This window comes from Pan troglodytes, chromosome 2 (genome assembly GCF_028858775.2).
Source record: "Pan troglodytes isolate AG18354 chromosome 2, NHGRI_mPanTro3-v2.0_pri, whole genome shotgun sequence".
Classification (NCBI taxonomy): Eukaryota; Metazoa; Chordata; class Mammalia; order Primates; family Hominidae; genus Pan; species Pan troglodytes.
In genome coordinates, this window is record NC_086015.1 from 57,152,661 (window position 1) to 57,177,536 (window position 24,876).

Sequence of the window (24,876 nt, forward strand, 5' to 3'; positions counted from 1 at the left end):
ACCCTGTCTCAAAAAAAAAAAATACAATAAAAAAGACAAAAAAATAGGAAGTAATAGAGGGATCCCATATATACCCTTTACCCAGTGGTAACATTTTGTAAAACTATAGTACAATATCACAACCAGGATACCAACATTGATACAGTCAAGATACAGAATGCTTCCATCAACAGTACTTTCTTATACAGGTCATTAATGCAAAGTTGATGTTTTTCTATTTGATTTCAGTTACTTTGGGATTACATTAAAAGATAAAAATGAAAATCCTGAAAGACTATCTAGCCACACAAACATGGGGCAGATTTTTGTGGCTGTGACAGTGAGCTCCCTTTTCTCCTCTCTTGGCACCTCCCACCTCCCAAAATGAACACCAGAGCTCTCAGGAGGCAAACTAGAGGGCCGGGGTCTCACCAGAATACCTGACACCAAAGTCACATTGGAGGGCATAGTCCATACAAAGACCTACAATTTACAATCTTCAGGATTTTCTTTAATCTTCAGGTTCATCTTTCATTAAATATATCAGAGAAAAGTATTAGGAAGTATCTATTAATAGTGTTCACCTTTAATTAAAACACTACAGAATTTCATCTTACCCTGATCACCAAAGTTCAATACATTCAAAAATGTCATCACATATCGCTCGCCTATAAACAAAAAAGCAAAATAATTAGCAACGTCAAATGCACATTACTTTATTGTTTCCTTTCTCTTACCAGCTATCAACTTTTCCAGCTGACAAATAAAGGAGAAATACTAGGTAATCAGTTAAAGACATGTCCTTGTCCTAATGTTGATTTCAAATAATCTCAGAGTAACAATTTGGAAAGTGCTGAGGACTTTATTGACAGCAAATCTCCAAGCCAGTTAAATTACAAATAAAAAAAATAAAAATAAAACAAGTCTAAAAAGGTTTTTTTTTTTTTTTTTGAGACGGAGTCTCGCTCTGTCACCCAGGCTGGAGTACAGTGGCACGATTTCGGCTCCCTGCAAGCTCTGCCTTCTGGGTTCATGCCATTCTCCTGCCTCAGTCTCCCGAGCAGCTGGGACTACAGGTGCCCGCCACCGCGCCCGGCTAATTTTTTTTGTATTTTTAGTAGAGATGGGGTTTCACTGTGTTAGCCAGGATGGTCTCGATCTCCTGACCTCGTGATCTGCCCACCTCAGCCTCCCAAAGTGCTGGGATTACAGGCGTAAGCCACCACGCCCAGCCCTAAAATAAGTTTTTTAAAAAGTATGTGGAGATTATTAAATGTTAATAATGAAAATGATGGTCCCAAGTCTTAAGGGGAGGTCAGATAATCTGAGCGTAAATTATCTGTGAAGAGTCCATGATTATATGCACAAGCTTATCCAAAGGTTCCTCAGGGGTGGAGACAGCTCCCTGGGGGCTGGCAAGGCATTAGACTGTCTTAAATTTGAATCATGAACTCACGTCTGAGTTCATGATTCAAATTTAAGACAGTCTAATGCCTTCAAGGTGAAGACACCAGCCAGGGCCCCCATCCCCTTGGCTTTCATGAAGTTTCTCATCTATGAAGAAAAAGTGTTGACCACTATGGAAAAGGAGCACTAAACAGTGCCCACACCCTGAAGGGCAAATTCTCACCTCCTAGTAACTTGCTCAAAAAGGAAAGCATCAAGAGGCTAGAAGCAGTGAGGATCTTCTCTCAAGACTTTCTCCCACCCTGACTCTCTCTCCAAGCCCCTGCCACTGTGTTTGTGGTAGGGACCACTGCAGGTCCTCACAGGCCTGTGTCTCTGTGCTGCTTGGATCCACCCTCACTGCTAACAGTTCCAGCTTCTGCAAATACAGTTTTGTTTTGTTGTGGTTGTTGTTTTGAGACAGAGTCTTATTCTGTCGCCCAGGCTAGAGCGCAGTGGCGCGATCTCAGCTCACTGCAACCTCTGCCTCCCAGACATAAGAGATTCTCCTGCCTCAGCCTCCTGAGTAGCTGGGATTACAGGTGTCCACCACCACGCCCAGCACTTTTTTTTTTTTTTGTATTTTTAGTAGATGGGTTTCACCATGTTGGCCAGGCCAGTTTCGAACTCCTGACCTCAAGTGATTCACCTGCCTTGGCCTCCCAAAGTGCTTGGATTGCAGGTGTGAGCCACTGCTCCCGGCCTCAAACACAGCTCTTAAATCAGTCTCTGCTTTCATATCTTTTTTTTTTTTTTTTTTTGAGACAGAGTCTTGATCTGTCACCCAGACTGGAGTACAGTGGCGCGATCTCGTTCACTGCAACTTCTGCTTCCTGGGTTCAAGCGATTCTTCTGCCTCAGCCTCCTGAGTAGCTGGGATTACAGGCACCCGCCACCATACCCAGCTAATGTTTTTTTTTTATTTTTTAGTGGAGACGGGGTTTCCCCATGTTGGCCAGACTGGTCTTGCACTCCTGACCTCCCGCCTCGGCCTCCTAAAGTGCTGGGATTACAGGCATAAGCCAACACACCCAGCTTGCTTTCATATCTTTAAATGGTTTTTTTTTTTTTTTTTGAGACAGAGTTTCGCTCTTGTCGCCCAAGCTGGAGTGCAATGGTGCTATCTGGGCTCACTGCAACCTCTGCCTCCCGAGTAGCTGGGATAACAGGCGCCTGCCACCACGCCCAGCTAATTTTTGTATTTTTAGTAGAGATGGGGTTTCACTGTGCTAGCCAGGCTGGTCTCGAATTCCTTACCTCAGATGATCCGCCCACCTTGGCCTCCCACAGTGCTGGGATTACAGGCGTGAGCCACCGTGCCGGGCCAAAATGACTCTTTAATGTTTGCAAAAAGTCCAGGCTCCTTAATTCTCTATTTGTGGGCTTTTATACACTGACCCCAAGCTATCATTTTGGATTCCCTTTGCCAACCTCACCCTCATCACCCTGTCATCTTCTGCTGCACCCTACCTCCCATGTTTTAGCCCTCCAGCTGCTTTGAGTCAGGCTGGGCCCACCTTGGCTCCTGTCATTCTCACCACCTAGTGTGTCTTTTCTGCAGGGCCCTCCCTGTCTTTTGGCAAAATAGACCTCTCCTTCCTACATTCTGTAGACTCCCTGAGGGCAGGAGCCCCTCTCAGTCACCTCTATGACCCTGGTTTCCTAGCAAAGCTCTAGGAAATGAGTTTCCAAGTACCACACACCTCACAGCCAAGTAACAGTTAACCACATAAATGTCTGTGTCTTTGGTGAGAGAATGCAATGCCTGAGGCCATGGCCTGTTACTCATTCATCTCAGTATTCTCAGCACCTGGCATAGTGTTCAGGAAATGTGGGGGCAGAAGTAACAGCACATACATTTTTGCTATTACAAAAAGTGATTTCAGGCTGAGCTCAGTGGCTCATGCCTGTAATTCCAGCACTTTGGGAGGCCGAGGCAGGAGGATCGCTTGAGTCCAGGAGTTCAAGACCAGTCTGGGCAACATCACAAGACCCTGTCTCTACAAAAAAATTAAAATATTGGCTAGGCGTAATGGTAGGTGCCTTGCCTGTAGTCCCAGCTACTTGGGAGGCTGAGGTGGGAGGATCACTTGAGCCCGAGAGGTCAAGGCTGCAGTGAGCTGTGTTTGCACCACTGCATTCCAGCCTGGGTGACAGAGTGAGACCCTATCTACAAAAAAAAAACAAAAAACAAAAAACAAAAAACAAAAAAACCCACCAGGGATTTCAACTTTTTTAGAGCTGTAGTTTTAAAAATATATCGAATCTGAGGATCTCAGTCAGGCAACTTCCTTATTTCACAGCCAAGGAGATGGAGGCCCTGAGAAGTTCCTAATGGCACTCTGCCAGTCAGGGAGTCAGGCTAGGGGGATCCAACCATGGAGCAGGCTCCTGGCACCACATTCAGGTCGAGCTCTGGAGGCTTTAGTTTGCAGTAAACTTAAACCAGCTGCTGCAGAGACATGTCTAGAGACACGTGTTGTCTGTAATCCAGAAAACCAATTTAGGGCCATCACTTGGACTGGATCCATTCCTTCAAACTTATTAAAACTCCTCTTAAAACCTTGGAAGGAAAAAAATGCATATGAGCAACCGTCCTTTCCAAAACTCCCTCCACCGATTTTCCTGTTCTTACAACAATGTGAACTATCATCATACACATTTCACAATAGTTACGTTGTTGCTTTTCTTACCCCATTCACAAATACATGCTGAATAGCCCTCCTGTGCCAGGCCACAGGGAGGCAGTAGTGAACAGCACAGTCTCTGCTCCCCAGGAGCTAAGTGCTCAGGCCCTTCACTCAGCTCTTCTGAGGCTTCTGACCCTCCCTTCCCTGAGAAGGCCTCGGAACAGTTTCATTTTTGTAATAGCAAAGTTATAAGGTTAGGCTGGAAACGTGTGTACTCTCAAAGATCAGAGAGCCCTCAGACACTGCCTGGTCCTATGCCTTGTTCACAGATGGGGAAAGCGAGGCATAGGGGGAGTTGCTTTCTTTTGGAGACATAATGAACAAAAAATACAGATGGGGGGGAAATAAAATAACAAGATAATAACAGTTGTATTAGAATGCTAGTACTATTTTTTCTATTTTCTTATTTTTTTCTAACGGGACTATATTTTATAATTAAAAGAAAATTTTTGAAAAGATTAAAAATACATTCAGTAATAGGTATATGGATATGAAATGTATATGAAGAGAGAAACTACTACCTTCAGCAACTTACAGCTGTCTTAAATCTCACTTTTTAAATTAAAGCTGGGTATAAGTAAACCAACACGTATACATACAAAAACTAAATGTGCTTCCAGCCCCTTGCTGGCCCTCCACATTGAGAGCTCTGTCATAGGTAAACTGAAAGGACCAAAGTCTGACCAAACTCTCATACAAGTGCATTTTGTTGTTTAAGAAAATAAATCCAGGATTAGGGAATTGACATAATTTTTAAAAAGAAGAAGAAGAAAATAAAATGATATAAATAAATGATACAAAATGATAAAAAGGCTGGGTGTGGTGGCTCGCGCCTGTAATCCCAGCACTCTGAGGCAGGCGGATCACAAGGTCAGGAGCTCGAGACCATCCTGGCTAACACAGTGAAACTCCGTCTCTACTAAAAATACAAAAAAATTAGCTGGGTGTGGTGGTGGGCACCTATAGTCCCAGCTACTCGGGAGGCTGAGGCAGGAGAATTGCATGAATCTGGGAGGTGGAGCTTGCAGTGAGCCAAGATAGCACCACTGTACTCCAGCTTGGGCGACGGAGCAAGACTCCATCTCAAAAAAAAAAAAAAAAAAAAAAAAGATAAAAATACTTTTATGTAACTGATATAATACTTTCATAATAAATTCATAAAAATCATATAACATGGGGTTTTGGAGTTAGACCTGGATCCCAGTTAAGCTGTTCCTTGTTACTATAAAACCCTAAAGAAGTTCTGCAACCTCACTGACCCTTAGTTTCCTCATCCATGATGAAGGGGAACAATATGTTTCTTATAAGGCTGTGGAGAGATTTAAATTAGACCACTAAGTAAAGCATCAAACTAAACAGACGTTGGTTTCTCTCTCCGTATTAAGCCCCCTCCTCCCATTTCTGAAATTCTTCTGCCCCAGAGGCTCTGGACAGGTGGTCTGGACCCAGGTAATTGGCAGTCCTATGAAATCCCCTTCTACTATGGTCTCCCGACGATTCAGAGTGACCGTCTACTTACCTTCTGTCAAAATCTGTTTCAAGAAAGACTGTTTGAAAAAACTCCAAGTCAGTTTAGCCTCTTTCCAGTTTATAAACGCCTAGAAGAGAAAACAAAACAAAACAAAAACATCACAGGCATTGCAAGTCTAAGAATGCAATGCTACATGAGAGGCAAATGCAATCTGGTCTCTAAATCCCAACTTGGATAGTCTCCACTGAATCCTCATCCAATGCTAAGCACACAGAAGGCATCTCACAAACACTGGAGAAGAATTTACATTACTAAACACAAAGCCAAAGTCTGTAAGGGCCTGCCCAAGACTCATATACTGAGACCCCTAAAGAATTGCTGCTGTCCCTTGGGGGCCCACACAGTACACTGACCACAGCTAACACGTACAGCTCACAGTTTGTTCTTTCCTTAAAAACTGTCTAAAGCATGCCAGGCTGCAGAACAAATTCTGCTCCATATACTGCACATTGTAATGCTATGTTCAGCCATCCAGGGCCCTTTTACACAAAGTATAGGAGCTGCCCTTCTGCATTACAAAAGAAATTTAGCCTTCGCAGGTCAGGTAAACCACTCAGAATGGGTATGACAGAGGAACGGAGAAAATAAAATTTCTGATATGACTCTTCTAAAACTCCAGGCCAGGCGAGGTTGCTCACGCCTATAATCACAACACTTTGGGAAGCTGAGGTGGGTGGATCACTTGAGGCCAGGAGTTTGAGACCAGCTTGGCCAACATGGCAAAAACCCCATCTCTACTAAAAATACAAAAATTAGCTGGGCGTGGTGGTACGTGTCTGTAATCTCAACTACTTGGGAGGCTGTGGCACAAGAATCGCTTGAACCTGGAAGGCAGAGGTTGCAGTGAGCCAAGATGGCACCACTGAACTTCAGCCTGGATGACAGAGCGAAAATCTGGCTCAAAAATAAATAAATAAATAAATAAAACTCCCAGCGGCACCAAATGGCCCATTTCCTAAGGACAAGGAAACACTTAGGTAGGGTAGAGGTCAACCTATTAAGAGACAGGTGGCCTCAAAGCCAGGGAGCTGAGCACAAAATGGAAGAGCAAGGCAGCCAGGGAGCTCGGTATCCTCTGACTCCTGTTTTTCTACCTCCCACAGTTCTCTCTGGGGCCCCCTCCTCTATCTTGTAGGCACCCTGGGATCCCAGAATATTTAGACTAGGTGTTTGGTTTTTTGTTTTGTTTGTTTTGTTTTAGAAACAGGGTCTCACTCTATCACCCAGGTTGGAATGCAGTGGCATGATCATAGCTCACTATAACCTCAAACTCCTGGGCTCAAGCCATCTTCCCCCCTCAGCCTCCAGAATAGCTGGGACTACAGGTGTGTGCCACCATGCCTGGCTCATTTTTAAAATTTTTGTAGAGATGAGGGTCTTGCTGCATTGCCCAGGCTGGTCGCAAACTCCTGGCTCAAGCAATCCTCCCACCTCGGCTCCCAAAGTACTGGGATTCCAGGCATGAGCCACCATGCCTGGTTGATGTTAGGTTCTTAATCCTAGGGTACTTGCATTTTGAAAAGTAGTGATTATCCAAAGTGATTACTTCTCAATGGTAGGATTTCAGAGGGCTTTTTGGGAGGGGAGGGCTGAATTACAAAGGCCAAGCCCACTCTACCTCTCCAAAAGGTCAGCCACAGCTCTAGAAGTGGGCCCAAGGGCAGGCCTGGAACCTGTCTCAGTCATGTGGGCCCCTGTTCTGGGCAGAAAGCCCATCCGTGAAGAGCAATGCTATCCAGTAGAAATGTAATGTTAAATTTTCTAGCAGCCACAGTGCACAGGAAAAAGAAACAAGTGAAATTAATTTTAATATATTTTATTTAACCAAAATATTATCATTTCAACAAGTAATCCCTGTAAAAAATATTTTTTTCATATTAAGACTTTGAAATCCAATATGTATTTTGCATTTATGACTCATCTGAATTCAGACTAGCCATATTCCAGAATGCTCTATAGCCACATGTGGCTGGTGGCTAACAGTTGGGACAGGGCAAGCCTAGAGCACCTCTGAAAGCAAGGATCACTTCTAGCCCCCATTCTCTTTACTCCTTGGTTTCTGAGCCTTCTTTCCAGACACAGGGAGCGCAAGTGTGAATCCTCCCAAACAGTGCAGCCCTCAGGGAATCAGAGAACCTAGAGCAGATGCCAGGTTATCTCTTTAGCCCAGGAGTAAATCTTCCCTGATGAGAAGGAAATTGGGCCACAAGATGTTTAAAACAGGCCATCTCCTTTCCCCGGAACAAAGAGCACCAGACAACTTCCTACCACTAGGGGGCACTGGGGACCACGTCATCTTCAGACTTGGATTCTGACCACAGCCGGCTTCAGCACCTTCTCTCTCTCACACTGCTCCTCACCCCTTGCCATGCTGTGGTGGTCCTCCCAGGGGTCAGCAAAGCAGGACCTGTCCCCTTTTAAAAGGAAACGAAGGCTGCTGCTTGTCATGAGGCTCTCGTGATGCCTGCTTGCCTGCAGGTTGTGAATGGATTTGGGAAGATGATTGGGCTCTTTAAAGACAAAGTTCTTTGGGAGAATGAGATCATGATGGTGTACCTAATCTGAGAGCTCATACTTGATTTTCCTAATGCCTTTGGTTTAAATGGGCCTGTGGTTCAGAAGGAATGGTGACACCACTTACTAAAAGTGCTCATTAAGGACACAGAGGCAGGAAATCCAATCTGAGATGCGGCTTCTGCAGGCAGGGGCTGAGTGGTGGGAGAGAGGAAGCATGTGGTGGACTGTTACCATTCTATTCAGAATGGAGGTTCAGAATGGAGGTGTCACTTGGGGCGGTCAAAAGAGGCCTATTTCGCAACAGCTGGGTTGGTACTGATGAGCTGATCTAAATAGCCAGGAATTTCCCTGGAATACCCTGACCAACAAGCCATTCCACTGCCTCACTGTACTAACGGAGAAATGGCGGCTAAGGTGGTAAAAGGTGATGGATGGTAACTCCAGGGAAGGTCTGGAATCAGAACTCAGAGGCTCATCACACTTTCACCTGAGTCACTCGTCCACTTCCCAAACTCTTCTGACTCAGGATGATATGATCAGCCACATCCTTACCACAATGACAAGAGTCACTGGTGAGTGTGGGGCTACCATCCTGTCCACTGCCCTCCGTCACCTCCTCCACCCTACAGAGCACTCCTTCCTCTCCCTCTTGCTCCACCTAACCCAGTCACTCTGGGGCTACTGATGCTGCCCCAGCTTTATCCATCCTCCCACTTTCATCCATCCTCCCCCTGTCCTTACTCCTCACCTGGACAATTGCCACAGGCTCCCAATGAGCTTTTTTTGCTTCTTACTCTTTCTCTAGCCTATCCTTCTCATTGCAGGTTCAGGCTTTGGAGTCAAGCTTGGAGATTGGGGCTCGACCTGCAGTTCCTTGAATTATTAGTGTAAATGTCGCCGTGAACAAGATACTTAATTTTGCTAAGCCTTGGCTTTCTCATCTGCAAAATGGGATAAGAAGTCCTGTCTCATGGAGCCAGTATGAGGATTGAATGAAAAAAAATAAGACACTATAACTCTGTAAGAGACGGCAAGCTCCTCAATACAGACAGTTTGATCATGGTGCTGTTCAAAAACCTTTCATTAGGCTCCACTGCCCCTGAATTAAACCCAAGCTCCATAGCACTGAGGCCACTGCCACCTGACCCTAGCCTGGCAGCCAGGTTTACTTCCCTTCATAACTTCCCACCACCTTTTCCTTTCTCTCCCTTCCCCCATTTTCCAGCCAACCTAAGTACCCCAGTCATCTCTACATTCCCAATTCCAACACAATGATGGGCAGGTAACAAGCACTGAGCAAATTTTCTTTCCTTCTGTGGTCACGAATGCCCATCTCTACCACACATATACATTTAACCTTTGCCCACCCATGTGTCAAAGTCCAGCACAAAAGAAGCTTCCTCCATGAAGCCTTCCTTGATGTTCCTAGATGGAATTCAGCAGTCCTTCCTCTGTGCTTCTATTTTGATAACGCTAGACACACACTGTCCTATAGCATAGTTGAGTACAGATCCTATCTCTCCATCACCATGCAAGTTCTGAGGGTAGGGGCCTCACTCGGGGCACCTGGTACAGTGCCTAACATATAATAATGTTTAATACATGCTTGCTGAGTCAAATTCCTCAGCTTTACTTAAATATTAGCATATCTCTCATATTAAATCCCTCAGAAATGTCAATGAATATAAACGGAAGCCATTATTTGAAGTATCATTAATTTATTATAAGGTTAAATAAGCATCTTTAAAGAAGATAGAATTCTACAAGAACAGGAAGGGAAATCTCACAATTAAGTCAAATTGATAGTAAATATAATTATTTGACCAGCTTCCATTAAGGAAGTCCCCAGTGCAGAAAGCTGCTCTGGGGAGTCAAGTCAGGCATGCTGCTCATGGTAAAGTCATACACTGCGTTCATGCATTCAGAATCATCTCATTTCTTTTCTTTTTTTTTTTTTTTTTTTTTTTTTTTTTTGAGACAGGGTTTCACTCTGTCGCCCAGGCTAAAGTGCAGTAGCATGAACACAGCTTACTGTAGCCTCAGTCTCCAGGGCTCAAGTGATCCTCCTGCCTCAGCCTCCAGAGCAGCTGGGATCACAGGCATGTGCCACCATGCCCAGCTAAATTTTACATGTTTTGTAAAGACGGGTTCTTACCATGTTTCCCAGGCTGGTCTCAAACTCCTGGGCTCAAGCAATCCTCCCACTTCGGTCTCCCAAAGTGCTGGGATTACAGGCTTGAGCCACCACACCCAGCCTCTTTTTTTCTTTTTCTTTTTTTTTGAGACAGAGTCTTGCTCTGTTGCCCAGGCTAGAGTGTAGTGGTGCGATCTCAGCTCACTGCAACCTCCACCTCCTGGGTTCAAGCAGTTCTCCTGCCTCAGCCTCCCAAGTAGCTGGGATTACAGGCGCATGCCACCATGCCCAGCTAACTGTTTTGTATTTTTAGTAGAGATGGGGTTTCACCATGTGGGCCAGGCTGGTTTCCAACTCCTGACCTCAAGTGATCTGCCCGCTCAGCCTCCCAAAGTGCTGGGATTACAGGTGTGAGCCACCATGCCCGGGCTTCTTTTTAAAATAATAAACCTGAATTATGAATTGTTCCACCTGGAACTTCCTAATCTTTATGTAAACAATAACTACTACGGGCAATAAGCCAATTTCTTTTGGAAGGCTACATAACATAGGGGTAAGCCACAGTCTAAAGCTAGTCCCCAGCAAAAGGTGGAGAGAAGTGGGTCCAAAACCAGCTATGTGATTTTGGATTAGTCACTTAACTCCTCTGAACCTCAGTTTTCTTGTCTGTAAAATGGAGCTAACAGTATTTATCTCATACATTACTAAGAGAATTAAACACAAAATCCATGTAAAGTGCTTGGTGTAGTGCATGGCACAAAACATGCAGTCAATGGCAGTTATTGTAAATGGCTCTTTGTCAAGGTTCAAATACTTTCATGGAACTCCTGAAGTCTACAGAGGGGCCTCACAGGTCATGTAGGCCAACAATCTCACTTTAAAAATGAAGACCCTGAGGTCTGGGGAGAGTCCCACAGGCTTCAGATCTATATCAGGTGCCTCTCAAGCCCACAGGAACCTCCCTGAGGCCCAGGAATCACCTCTCCTACATGTCTGTATCCCTGATGGCACCAAGCATGGCGCCATGTTCTTACTGTATGTCAGCAGGAACAGTATCACTATGTGTGACGGTACACACAGCCTTCTCATGATCAGGGCTTGGGTCCTTGCAGTCTGGGCATGGGTACTTTCAGAGCATATTGCCAGATTAAACCGCTGAGCTCCCACACCAATACCATCAGAGCTGCCTAGCTAGGGTGCCCCTGTAGAGCCAGCTCTGCTCTCAGGGCGTCAGTGTGACAGTGGTGATATCAGTTGTCACTTAAGGATACCCACTTGTGCCAGGCCACAATGTTAAGACCTTACATGCCCCAACTCATCAGGTCCTCAAAACAGCCTTAGGAGTGAGGTACTATTATTATCCCCATTTGACAGATAAAGAAACTAAGCTTAGAGTTCTGAGCCCATCACAGGTTTTATTTATTTGGTTATTTATTTGAGACAGGGTCTCACTCTGTTGCCCAGGCTGGAGTGCAGTGGCACAATCATGGCTCACTGCAGCCTTGACCTGTGCTCAAGCGACCCTCCCACCTCAGCCTCCTGAGTAGCTGGGACTACAGGTGCACACCACTACACCCAGCTAATTAAAAAAAATTTTTTTTTGTAGAGACAGTCTTGCCATGTTGCTCAGGCTGGCCACCACAGAGTTTAATAAACACTTGGCAGACTCTTTTCTTTACCTTCTCTCTTTGCTTATACTAATGGTTCAAATGTTCCTTCCCAAAATACTGCTGGGGCACAGGGACAGGCCCAGTATGAAAATCTGCCAGGCTTGGTACAGGTGGGCACCAGGAGACACTAAGGGGAAGAAGAACTCTTCTGCACTCTCAGACCTGCTCTGGGGGCAGGGGGCAGAAGCTCTAGGCAAGAGAAGCGATCCTGAGTCCTAACCATCTAAGCCTGTAGATGAGGCACAGTGGTATCCAAAACGTCCTGTTGGTTTAGGTTATAGGTAAAATCTAGCTGAGCAGAATGGAGAACTCTGATCTCACAAATGAGAACATATCTGGCTTTGATACATAGGATCTAGTTTTTCTTGAAAAGTTGTATAACAGGATTCTGTGAATTCTGAGACTTAAGTCTCACATATTTTACTACTTTTTAAGTATCACAAGAGGAATAAGGAGAAATCCAGCATGTGCCTTACCACAACTGAGTGCATTACATCCGGCAAGCAAACAAGCATGGAGAGAGGGGAAAGTGCCCAGAATGGAGGAGCTCATTAAGTGTCTTAGCAGAGACAACGTGGCAACATCATCACGTGTAAAGCTCCGGTGGCATGGGCAGCAGCACTGACCCCAGAAGAGCCAGAAAATGAAAGTCCAATGGCCTGAGTGTGAAGGAATTGAGTAGAAAAGATTATGCGCCACTCCACACATCAGCTGTAGAATCCACAGTTCTCTAGATGGGAAAGTGTATCACCTGAAAGACTAGCCTGACACTCAGAAGGAGACCATGTGAGGCCGGGCATGGTGGCTCATAATCCCAGCACTTTGGGAGGCTGAGGTGGGAGGACTGCTTAAACTCAGGAGTTCAACACTAGCCTGGACAACATAGTGAGACCCTGTCTCTACAAAAAAAATTTTTTTAATTAGCTGGGCATGGTGGCATGTACCTGTAGTCCCAGCTACTTGGGAGACTGAGGCAGGAGGATCACTTGAGCCCAGGAGGTCAAGGCTGTAGTGAGCTATGATCACGCCACTCTGGGCAAGAGAATGAGACACTGTCTCAAGGAGAAAAAAAAAAAAGACCATTTTGGGTTCATCCCTACTTTCTCAGAACTCTCAACTGTGTGCTAGAAGTCAACTGAGGAAGAAAACCAAAACCACAGCAGAATAGAGAGAGTGGAGCACAATGGTGGAGCCTGTGCTCTGCTGGCATGTGAGCCCCTCCAGGCTGCTGTCCTCACTCTGACCCTCACCTAGGACAGGTATTTATTCACTAAGCCTTAGTTTCTCAACCCTAAAATAGAAACAGACAGTGTCAGCCTTTCAGGGTTGTTGTTAAGCATTAAATAAGGCAGGTAAAGCATTCAGCATAGGGTCTAGCACAGTGGTTATCAACTGGGGGCAATTTTGTCCCCCAGGGGACATTTGGCAACGTGTGGAGACATTTTGGGGTGCTCCACTGAGGGGTGATTGCTACTGGCATCTAGTGGTTTGAGGTCAGAGATGCTGCTAAACATCCTACAATGCACAGGACAGCCCCTACAACAAAGAATTGAGCAGGCCAAAATGTCCACAGTGCAAAGATTTAGAAACCCTGGCCTGGCATAGAGCAAGCACTCCATAAATATGAGCTATAAAATTCTATTTATGATTATAACAATAAACCAGTTGCAGTTTCTTTCTCTCAAGGATAAGCAGCACCTATGATTAAAATGATAAGAGATAAAAATGTATTACTTACTCCATTTCTTGTAATATTGGGTAACAGATCTGTTATTCTGGAGACAGGAAGAGTTTGAAGCTTGGTTGATTCTGGGGAACCCAGTAACTTTGTGAAATAAATAACATAGCAGAGCACCAGAACTGTGGTATAGAAAAGCTGAGAAAAAAAAATAAACTGTTTTAATAAAGGCATAATTAAGATATGCCTATAAATTTGATCTCAAAGGCCAGTCAAATAATAGAACTCTCTTGATTAACTGCACTTTCTATTCAGCAATGCCTTACCCTCTGGGAAATGGCACTAGTCACTTAGACCCAACTCCACTGCAGCATCTACCTGCAAAGTGTTCCCAACACTTCACTTAACTGGAAGAACATAATTCTTCTCGGCAGGCAGAATGTAATTTCCATAACAGATGTACACTAACTCAATTACCACAGCCATGTCTGATACATTCTCAAAAGGTGTGTATTTGGCCAAAGGAATGGCTCTTCCACCTAGTCAGCACACTGCAAAGATCTATGTATCCTAACTGTGTTAATATCCAAGGACTTGCCGTCATCAAGGACTGTGGGTTTTCTATAAACCCCGGAAACCTGTGCCATTAATGATTACAAAGCACAGTTGAGCTGCTGGCTCTCTCCTATTCGCCAGGGCAAGAGCTACTACAGATAGGGGAAGAAAGGGTAGGGTGATAAGAGGGCCCACCCCTCCCTCCACCCATCCAGGACAAAAGAATGGCTTCTGGCCAGGAGCAGCCAGATGGGTTTTGTCTGCAGATTGAGGAGGAAAGTCCAAAAAAGCCCCTTTTCACAAGCTCCCTTCGACCCTCTTTCCCTCCTGAGAACAGCAGTGCACACTGGTTCAAGAAAGACTGGCACCTCTAGACTTGCTTTCAACCTGGCAATATCAAGGCTGCTCCTGTAGTAAAGGCACAGGGCAAGGAAAAAGAAGAGTCTCACTTTAGTAGGTGTGGGCCCCTTGGCTCTCCACTCCCAACCATGCCTGAGACAGAGCCCATCATCCACCAGCCTTCTTTCTTCACGCTCCAAGCCCTTAAAGCTCCAGCGGCACTGCTGTGAGCCACCCACCTGATGCCAGTGTCCTCTGTGAGAAGTACCCTTTACATAAATCATTACTAAGAATCTTAATTTATCTTCCTAAACATTAATGAAAACTACAACTGCTTTGCACTGTAAAATGTTCTGGTAACTATCTGATCTTAAATTTCATTTTTAAAAATAGCACTTGTACTCTAGTTGTATTTTTATTAGAACTAGAAATATGAACTAGAACTAGGAAACAATGAGATGGAAATGAAGCCTAAATTGCTAAAACTGAACACATACCTACTCTGACTTGATTCATGCCCTCTGAATTATGTGAGATTTCAATCTAAGTTTAAAACAGGCTTGGCAGAGTTTCCACCTATTCTGCAAAAAAAAGATGGAAATCCAGGGAAAATAATACATATACAATTTGATTCCCACCCCATCCCCTACTGATTTTTTTCTCCTTTACAAGACTTTCAGATGACCAAAGATCAGTTTGAAACAGGCTTGCCCACTGAATGTCTAAAAGGGGTTTTTGATGTTCGACAATGAAGTCCAGTGTGTGGCCCTCACCAGGTCCCTAGAAACACCTACGGTTTCAGTGTATGGAACACAATGGACCTGGCAGCTAGAGAAGCAGTGCCAAGGCCACCCTTCTGGTGTTTCCACCTCCTGCACAGGCATGGGTACTGCGAATGCAGACCACACGGCGGTGGGAACAAGAAGAAAAACCAGTTGGAGAAACAAAGATCATATAAAAAGTTAAAAGCCATGATTCTTACCTGGGCCAAAGAGAAAATATACAATCCCCAGTGAGGCAACCACAGCACGAGAAAAGCTGTCAGAACGCTCTTAAGAATTACCGACAGGCTCTCGGCAATCACCTGCAAACATGTGGTTAAGGTGCAGTTTACAAACATCATCAAAAAGTCAAGATGTAATGGAATGATAGACAGAAAATCTAGGGCAGTGGTTACCCTGGCTGTGGGGGCAGGGCACACAGCTGGACATAAGTATCAGTAACGTTTTACTTCTTGGGTAGGGTGGTGGGTTCATGGATCTTTCAGTATATTATGCTTTAAGATTTACATTAAATATATATTCTTTTGTAATCTATTATAAAAGATGAAGAGAGAAAAGTTAATGTTAGTATACAACTAAATATAACCACTAGAAAAATCTGAAAAACCTTTACGGTCCTTCTAAATTCTGACTTGAACTAATAAATTATTAGCAAATCTGTTTTTTATTTATGGTAAAATAGAGGTGAACTTTAGCCTAGCCCATCTGACAAATTTCAAGTGTAAGAACTTAACTGACCATGTTATCTTTTTCTAAATACATTTTTAGGTGCAAGTCTGGAAAAATCATTCATTCTCTCCTATAAAAGCATTTTTAAAAAACAACGCTTTTTCTTATTCTTCCCATTTCCCATTCACAGCAGAAGGTGCACTGACCTTGAGCTTCACAAACATATGTGCTTGTGCCAAGACCCAAAAGGGCTCTCCTAGAAGCTCCACCACTGCCGAGAGACCAAACAGCACCACTCCAGTTGCATAGTGAGGGACAACATTAGGATCAGGCACTTCAAGCAGCTGCAACCAGATCCAGCCCAGGAATAAGGACCAAAACACACCCAGGGGGACTCTGGAAGAGGAGAAAAAAAATAATTCACTAAATTTTAAAATAAAAAAAATAGTAACACTGAACAGAAAAAAATAGTTATAATACAAACAGCTACCATTTATTTATAAGATACTAACTACATGCCAGGCACTATGATTCACGCCGCTTATCTCACTGATACCTCACAATGATCCTCTGTCATTATCTCCATTAAAAAAATGAAACTGAGGCTGACAGGCACTGGGCAATTTGGCCAAGGTCATGAACAGCTAATCAAGGGCAGAAGCAAGACCCAATCCTGCAATAACTCCAAAGCCTAAACTTCTATCCACTGGGTTACACATACTGACCCCATAAGCAAAATTCCCAGAAAGAAAATGCCTGTTGTTAGAATGACTGACAGACTGTATACAGCTGTTCCTTGCATCCCAAATAACCAACAGAGCAGTGCTCAGTATCCTTTCGCATGTTTCACATGTGTACCATGGGGCACTTAAATATGACTGGGTGGTTAACAGTTGTTCCTCTAATAAAATGAACACCTGCCAGCCCTCATGACAGTCATTTCTGTGAGGCAATAAGGAGTTATGCAAGGGCAGCACTGGGAAATAACCTCAAACCCCAGCCCTCCCTGCAGGGACCTAGCTGGAGAAAAGCCATTGCAATTTTAAGCTAATGTATTTGATCTTCAAGAATATCCTAAAAGACTCAGAACTGAAGTCACATAAAAAAACTGAAGAAAAATGTAATGAAACCCATAAAAGGCTTTCAAGAAATACTAAATCTAAGTGGCTGTTAAAAGCTCAAAAGATATTATAGAGCAAAAAGATTAGGAATAAAAAAGATGGCACAGGCCAAGTGGAGCCCACAGTGGTGGTCAGAAACAGCAAGAAACCACCTCCAAAGAGGATGAAACCAGGGCTAGAAACCTGGCCCAGAAACCCCAACCCAGAACCTCTTCCTGGCTCCTGGATATCCAGAGAGAAAATGAGCCAAGAAGTTCCTTTGACACAAACACTCTCCCCTTCTTGTTGTATGCCTGCTCCCAGAAACCCATGGCGAAACTGAATCTGGGGGCAATTCAGCTTTAGGCACGTGTTACTGTTTCATTTCCAATGCTCACTACACCTGCCTTCCTGAAACGTGTCTCCTGCCAAAGCACAACTCACGTTAGCCACAGCAGGTTGAGGGTCTGGCTCCAGTCTCGCTGGGTGCCCCCACTGAGACATGCTCTGCGGAAGGCCTCTCTGGCCAGGAAGAGGGTGGTTGAGTAAAGCAGCGTTAGTCTGTAAATGAAAGGGAGAAATCAATAAGGTCTCAAGTTTTTTCATAGAGAGAACTTCTGGGATTTTTCCAGCAACAGGGAGGAGATAAAGTCTTGGTCATAAACCACTGGTGGTGATGTGGAAGGCAGTGGGCTCTTACAGGACCCCCTACCGGTCTGATCCATGAGAACTAATGAGTTAGGAACCAAATGAAAGACACCTGAGGGTGTGTGCCTACAGTTACGTGAAGGATAGAAACTGCTGCAGTGGCCTCAAAAGGCTTCAGCCTTCATGGCTACAGGCAGAGGTGTGGCCATGACCACAAGGAGGAGAAGATAAGATTATAACCTCACCCTTCTTGGTCACACTGACACGAGTGACCGATGGCCCCTGTGAGAAAAGCTGAGCCTCTACCGAGTGGAGGCTCTGGCCAAAAGAATCTCAAGACAGGCAACAAGGCTGGCAACCATTACAGAGGCTGCTGCAACCCAGATCAGCAAGGCGTGCCTGGGTACCTCCCAGGTGGGCAGCACCTGGGTGAGCCTTCCTGCATCTTAGCGAGGAGTAGCTGAGATCTCCCCTCCTCAATAGACAGCTGTCTGGGTGAAGCCAGAGTAGGGACAGCCCAGGGTTAAGGTCTCTGGGGTTGTCCAAGGATTATCCTGCTACCCAGTGCCTCTGTGGAACACTGCAAATAAGGAGATGGAACCAAACCTTAAGCAGGGGAGCAGGGCAGGCCAGACAAGGGCTGTCAAAGCAGGACCTGCCAGTCTCAGGAAGGCTGCCTGGGGAGAAAAATCTGAGCCCCTAGGAGGATTTGCCCCTCTTCCTTCCTGCTTTTAAAACAGTATTTCTTAGGGCCAAGTGCCTATATTTCTCAGGCTCATGCCTACAATCCCAGCACTTTGGGAGACTAAGATGGGAGGATCGCTTGAGCCCAGGAGTTCGAGACCAGCCTGGGCAACACAGTAAGACCTCATCTCTACAAAAAATAAAAAAATTATTCAGGTGTGGTGGTGCACACCTGTAGTCCCAGCTGCTCAGGAGGCTCATACGGGAGCATCGCTTGAGCCCAAGAGGTCAAGGCTGCAGTGAGCCATGATGGCGCCACTGCACACCAGCCTGGGTGATAGGGCAAAAGCCTGTCGTCTCAAAAAAAGAAAAAGAAGAAGAAGGTGAAGAAGAGGAAAAGAAAACATATTTCTCAAAGAATGGTCCCTGTTTCAAAATCACCTAAGGAGCTTATAAAAATTCAGATTCCTGGGCCCCTGTTCAGCACTATGTAGTGCAAAACTCCACAGATGATTCCTTTGCTCAAAGCTTGAGTCCTGCCACTAAGCTCTGAGACCAGAGCCAAGAGTATATGTTTGGTAAGTATTAGACATGAAATGCTGTCTGGAACATATTGTCTTATTTATCAGGACATGAAGACACACCTGAGAAGCTGAGCTATTCCGAGCACTCACATCATTTCATATACTTTGTGTCATTTGTGAAGACAAAATATGCGTGGGTGTCCTTGAACAGAAAGGAGGCGAGTAGAAGAAACAAGCTGAGTCTAAAAGACAAAGAAGTCATCTTTCCAAGAGCCTCCAAGAAACTGATGACAAAGACTCAAGCTCGAATCCCAGTTGCCATATCCCAATTATAAAATCACTGAGGAGGGAAGGAAGGTGGCTGCTCCAGCCCTGCCATTATGAAGCGCATCCTCACAAACTACCGAATTTCTGTTTCCTTTGCTGTCAGCAGGACAAGAACATAGGATTATATCTGAGAGAGAGTTTTTAATGAATTACTCCCACTCTTCTCCTTCCTGACTTCCAAGAGCAGGAAAACCAGAACAGCTGGCAAAGAAATGTGCATTTGGAGGCTGCTAATGGAAAACACTCCATGAGTCCATTAAAAGCAACATCGCCTGCGCGTCCCTCCACTCCTGCACGCTTCTCCTCAGCCTACTGCTAAGACATTCTGCTTCTGATAAAGGTCCATGCTTCTAGAATCCAAGGATGACAAACAGGTACAGAGTTTGAAGAAAGCCTGGCTAGGAAGGTGAACTCTGACAGTGCCAGGGTGCATCTCCTCCTACCTTACATTTACTACGCCAACGATTTCCTTTGACAGGAAGCGAAGAATAAATGCATTCAAGACAAAGGTGATCAACCGAAACAACACCTATAGAAAAAGAGGAAAAATACGTAAGAATAAATGACGTTAGAAGTGTTTACTTAGCTGAAATGAGAACAATGTGGCTGTTCTTCCTAACGTGGTGTAATGACATACAGCAGCTTTGTCACGGAGACTCTCCTCTAAGACGCCCAACCTGTCTGCATTTCTCCTGAAATTTCATTCCATGGGATCTCTCAGCACTCCCGTGCAGTAGTCAAAGAACCCAGGAAGGCACTTGGAAGGCTCCCTAATTTATTAATAACAACAAAGAGGCCCCAATAGACTCACTGAGTTTCTACAGACTCAAAGTCAAGCCCTTGAGGAAGCAGAAAGAGAATTCTAGTTAGTGGTTCACCTTGCCGGGCCCTGGCCACACTCCCCCACCCCAGCCTGTTTAGAAATAGCACACGCTTAGCAAGTGGGAGCCTTAAGGGTATAGCAGACTCACCAGAAATCATGGGGACTAATTTCTCTTTTCTTCTCTGCCTCATAATATCTAGGAACTTCAATAATGACATTTATATCGTTCTGAACTTCAGTTTTCTCAATTAGAACATAGAAAATGTATTTCTTTATTGAATACTTGTCTCTTTCCAGGGAGAAGTTGAAATACCTTTTAAATGATGCTGCAAAAATAAGATAACGTAATGTAACATGGGGGGAAGGGAGACAGTGTCCAATTATTGCCGCTTGAAAGGGACATATCCTGAGACTTTCCAATCTGTCAATTCAAGAAAACCATCTAAGCAAAGAACTTCTCCCATGAGACACAGAGAACAAGAAGACTGTAATTAAACAGGGTTGCTAAATGGGGATGCTGGGAAGAGTGCAAACCTCATTCACTGAATGACTCCCTTCTGCATCCCAGCAGCAAATGAAAATCACTTCTGTGTCAAGCACCCTCAGAGTTATCTGTGAAGAGTTGCAATTTGGAAGATTTGATCTAAGCATATCAATGGACTACTGTGGTCTGAAAATCTCTGGGGACAGCTATGACCAAAAAGGGACATTGTGTAACACTGTACCTAAAGTGTCACAGAGCAGCAAGGTCTCCAAAGCCAAGAAATCACCATCTTAACCGTTATGGAGTCAAAGGTGGTCTTTTGAGTCTGATGACAGCTCTGTAGCTGCTCCTTAGAAACATGCAGATATGGCTGGGCATGGTGGCTCATGCCTGTAATCCCAGCACTTTGGGAGGCCGAGGCGGGTGGATCAACTGAGGTCAGGAGTTCGAGACCTGCCTGACTAACATGGTGAAATGCCGTCTCTACTAAAAATACAGTTCACCATTTAGCTCTTCTATCTGTTATCTTCTAATTGTTATAAGCCTCAATTTCCTCGGTCAAATGAGTTTACCTATCACATAGGGTTGATTAAAAGGATCAAAAGAGATTGTAGGGCTGGGTACAGTGGCTCATGCCTGTAATCCCAATACTTAGCTGGGCGCAGTGGCTCATGCCTGTAATCCCAGCACTTTGGAAGGCCGAGGCTGGCGGATCATGAGGTCAGGAGATCGAGACCATCCTGCCTCACACGGTGAAACCCCGCCTCTCCTAAAAATACAAAAAATTAGCCGGGTGTGGTGGCAGGTGCCTGTAAGTCCCAGCTACTCGGGAGGCTGAGACAGGAGAATAGCGTGAAGCCTGGGCGACAGAGCTAGACTCCATCTTAAAAAAAAAAAAAAAAGAAAATCCCAACACTTTGGGAGGCTGAAAGGTAGGAGGATCACTTGAAGCCAGGAATTTGAGACCAGCCTGGGCAACACAGTGAGACCTCATCTCTACAAGAAATATTTTTAAAAGAAATGAGACTGTAGAAGTGAAAGCATTTTTTAAGTGCATACAAATGAAAGGCATTAATACTTTCAGCATAGGTGGCTTAGAATTAAGATAGAACAAGCTCTCAAATTCTTGCAGAATAAAATGTAACCACAAAGCTACCTGAAGTGTCTACAGTGTAATTCGAGAAAGCATACAAGAATGAAAACACTCAAGAAACCATATAAAAATATGGTTATTAAAAAAAAAAATCCGAGCGCGGTAGCTCACACCTGTAATGCCAGCACTTCGGGAGGCTGAGGCAGGTGGATCACTTGAGGTCAGAAGTTCGAAACCAGCCTGTCCAACATGGTGAAACCCTGTCTCTACTAAAAATACAAAAATTAGCCAGGTGTGGTGGCAGGTACCTGTAATCCCAGCTACTTGGGAGGCTGAGGCCTGAGAATCTCTTGGGCCCGGGAGGCGGATGTTGCAGTGAGCCGAGATAGTGCCACTGCACTCCAGCCTGGGCAACAGAGCGAGACTCCATCTAGAAAACAAAAAACAAAACACCATGTGTACATACTTACGTTAACCTCAAAGTTACCACTGTCTAAGAAACTTAATGTTCCAGGCCATATCCATATCTCCTAATTGGTTTGAATAAAGGTTGCAGCTAATGAAACTGAGGTTGCTTACGCCACCCAGTATTTGCCACACACTGCAGTCCTTATTAGCAACACAGCCTTCATTTACTTCTGCAAAGGACTTTACAGCTTTTGTTTCAAGACAGGGTCTCACTCTGTTGCTCAGGCTGGAGTGCAGTGGCATAATCACAGCTCACTGAGGCCTCAACCTCACAGACTCGAGATCATCCCACCTCAGCCTCCTGAGTAGCTGGGACTACAGGTGCATGCCACCACGCCCGTCTAATTTTTGTATTTTTTGTAAAGACAAGGTTTCACCATGTTGCCCAGGCTGGTCTTTAACTCCTGAGCTCAAGCAATCCTCCTGCCTTGGCCTCCCAAAGTGCTGGGATGACAGGCATGAGCCACCACGTCCAGCCAACTTTACAGTTTTAACAAAAAGGCTCTCTCACATCTGTTAAATTATTTGACACTAAAAACAACGAGGTAAATGCACAGGAAGCAAGACTGAGGGTTAAGTGATTTCCTCACTGTCACACGGCAAGTAAATGACCCAGCTTGACCTTACAGGTAAGCCACCTGACTCGTAGTCCAGTGTGTTTTCCGTTATAACTTGTTTTCGTTTTATGAAGCCTATCTGAGTAGTAAGATATTATCAAAGGCTGAAAAAAAACCAACATTGTGGATAAAACAATAAACTCAGTTATTTATGTAGTGAAACAGAAAAAAAAAATCCCTAGGTAAACTTAGAATGGCTAACATTTACTAAGCACATATCACGTGCAAGGCACTCTTCAACATGCTTTCCATAGGTTATCCCATTTCATTCCTACATTGACTATTTTAAAAATACTTCTTACCCTAATAAAAATAGCTACATTTATTAAGTACTTGTAGTGTGCCAGGCACTTAAGAGGCATGATTTCATCTAATCTTCCTAATGACCCTGTGAGGTTGCACTATGATTCTCATTTAAGATGAAGAAACTGATACAGAAGTCATGGGATTTATCCCGAAGGCAGGCATCTAGCAAGTGACAAGGCCCAAACTCAAGCCCCATTCTGCTTGGTTCTTTCTTCTGCCCTCCATGTGCCTCTCTAAGGGGTAGGGTAGATTCGGGACTTGTGTGAAGTAGGGTTGATTGGCTCAAGAGTGAGACAGAGAGATACTGAGCCACTTGACTTAAGAGGTTCAGCTCCTGGGGTTGAAAGAATCTTCGGATACCATTTGGACTAACTGGCCTGTATCATACCTGACAGATGACAAAAATTAGGGCCAAGAAGGGAAGTGACTTGTCCAAGATCACATAAACAGAAGATGCAGCCAACATGTATTAAATGCATACTAAGAACCGGGTACTGTGTTAAGTACGTTTATTTGAATGATCCCATTCAATCCCTGCTTATGAGCTAGGTACGACATATTATTACCCCCATTTTACTAGTGAGGAACTCAGGCTCTGCAGGTGAAGTCACTTGTCCTGGGTCACGGAGCAATCCAAGCCTAACTCCAGATTTCTGTTCTTAGCTATGCCATATGGTCTCTCGGAACTCAGTGGGACTCAAAGTTTGAGGAAGGTGTTTGATGAAGGAAATGAACTCCTTGCCTGAAAAATATCAGATTCTCGAGCACGAAATACCAGTCCCTCACCCCCGCCACCTGATCTAATTCACTCCTACTGCCATATGGGAAATAGAATGCTCAGAAGGAAAGCGGCTTGTCTGCAGTCACCCGGCCTAGACTCTAAAGGCAGGCTCCTATCTCCGGGCCAGGGTCCCCCCTCATCAATGCCACCGTCTCCGGTCGACCCCCCCACCCCCTCCATTGCGGGGTCCACCTCGGGACTGGGTCGGCCCTGGGGCAGGATCTCAAGGGCCCAAGGGCTGCCATCCCGCGAATCCCGGCTGCAGTACAAGCTGGAACCTGACGGGCAGAGAGTACCTGCAGGAAGAGACCGGAGGAGGCCAGCCGGGCCGCCTGGCCCAGCACCTCCTGGCTGCCCATAGCCTCCGCGCCAGGCTCAGACACCAGGAAATGCCGCCGCCACTCCGTTTAGTCGCGATAAGATGGCGTCACGGAGCGCCTCGCTGTCTGATTGATGGCCTTGAGAGAGGGGGGCGGGGCACGAGAAGTTCTGGCCCTTTAAGTGGGCCTGTCTCGGGCCGTCTGTTATGGCGCCTGGCTCTTTCTATTTCAGTAGGTCCTGCGCTGTCTGTCGCTTGTGCGCTGTCTGTCCCTCTCTTCCCCGTATAAACGAAATAGTGTGGCGAGTACTAAGAGATACCGTTAAAGAATCCGAAGTTCCTTCTCTGAGGCTTTCAGCCACCAACCAAGAAGCACTAACTTTCCTGGCCTCATCTGCCAAAAGGGGAACAAACTTCTCACTGGCCTGTTAAGAAGATTCTTACCATTGACCTTTGCTTACAGAATCACAGCCACAGACCCTCTGAATTAGGCTGGACAGGAATTGTCCTCATTTAACAGAGAAAGAACTGAGGACCAGAAGTTAGATATAGCACTGTTATGTGTATGGTTTTGTGAAATCCTTCCGAAAGCTCTGAGAATTGGCCCCTGTGGTTAGAGATGAGTAAAGCCTTGGCGATGGGAAGTGACTTGTTCGAATCTACTACACAACTTGTTTCCTGACTAAGTGGATACCAGGCTCCTGATCCTAAA

General features: G+C 45.0%; 1 protein-coding gene across 5 annotated transcripts in view; it reads right to left on the reverse strand.

Annotated features, from left to right (window-relative positions):
- RFT1 (RFT1 homolog) overlaps positions 1-24,297 on the reverse strand; it is a 54,087-nt gene extending 29,790 nt beyond the window's left edge. The window contains exons 1-8 of one of the 5 annotated variants that reach the window (XM_054680672.2): positions 24,142-24,271; positions 19,717-19,802; positions 17,535-17,651; positions 16,197-16,386; positions 15,522-15,623; positions 13,706-13,843; positions 5,635-5,713; positions 597-647 (exon numbers count right to left, since the gene is read on the reverse strand). In XM_054680672.2, the coding sequence (XP_054536647.1) occupies positions 597-647; positions 5,635-5,713; positions 13,706-13,843; positions 15,522-15,623; positions 16,197-16,386; positions 17,535-17,651; positions 19,717-19,802; positions 24,142-24,204 (826 nt within the window). In that variant the 5' untranslated portion in view covers positions 24,205-24,271. Of the gene's footprint in view, positions 1-596; positions 648-5,634; positions 5,714-13,705; positions 13,844-15,521; positions 15,624-16,196; positions 16,387-17,534; positions 17,652-19,716; positions 19,803-24,141 lie in introns of all 5 variants that reach the window. The other 4 variants (XM_516524.9, XM_009445644.5, XM_009445647.5 and 1 more) reach the window with 4 other exon arrangements.
- Positions 24,298-24,876: the final 579 nt, after the last annotated feature.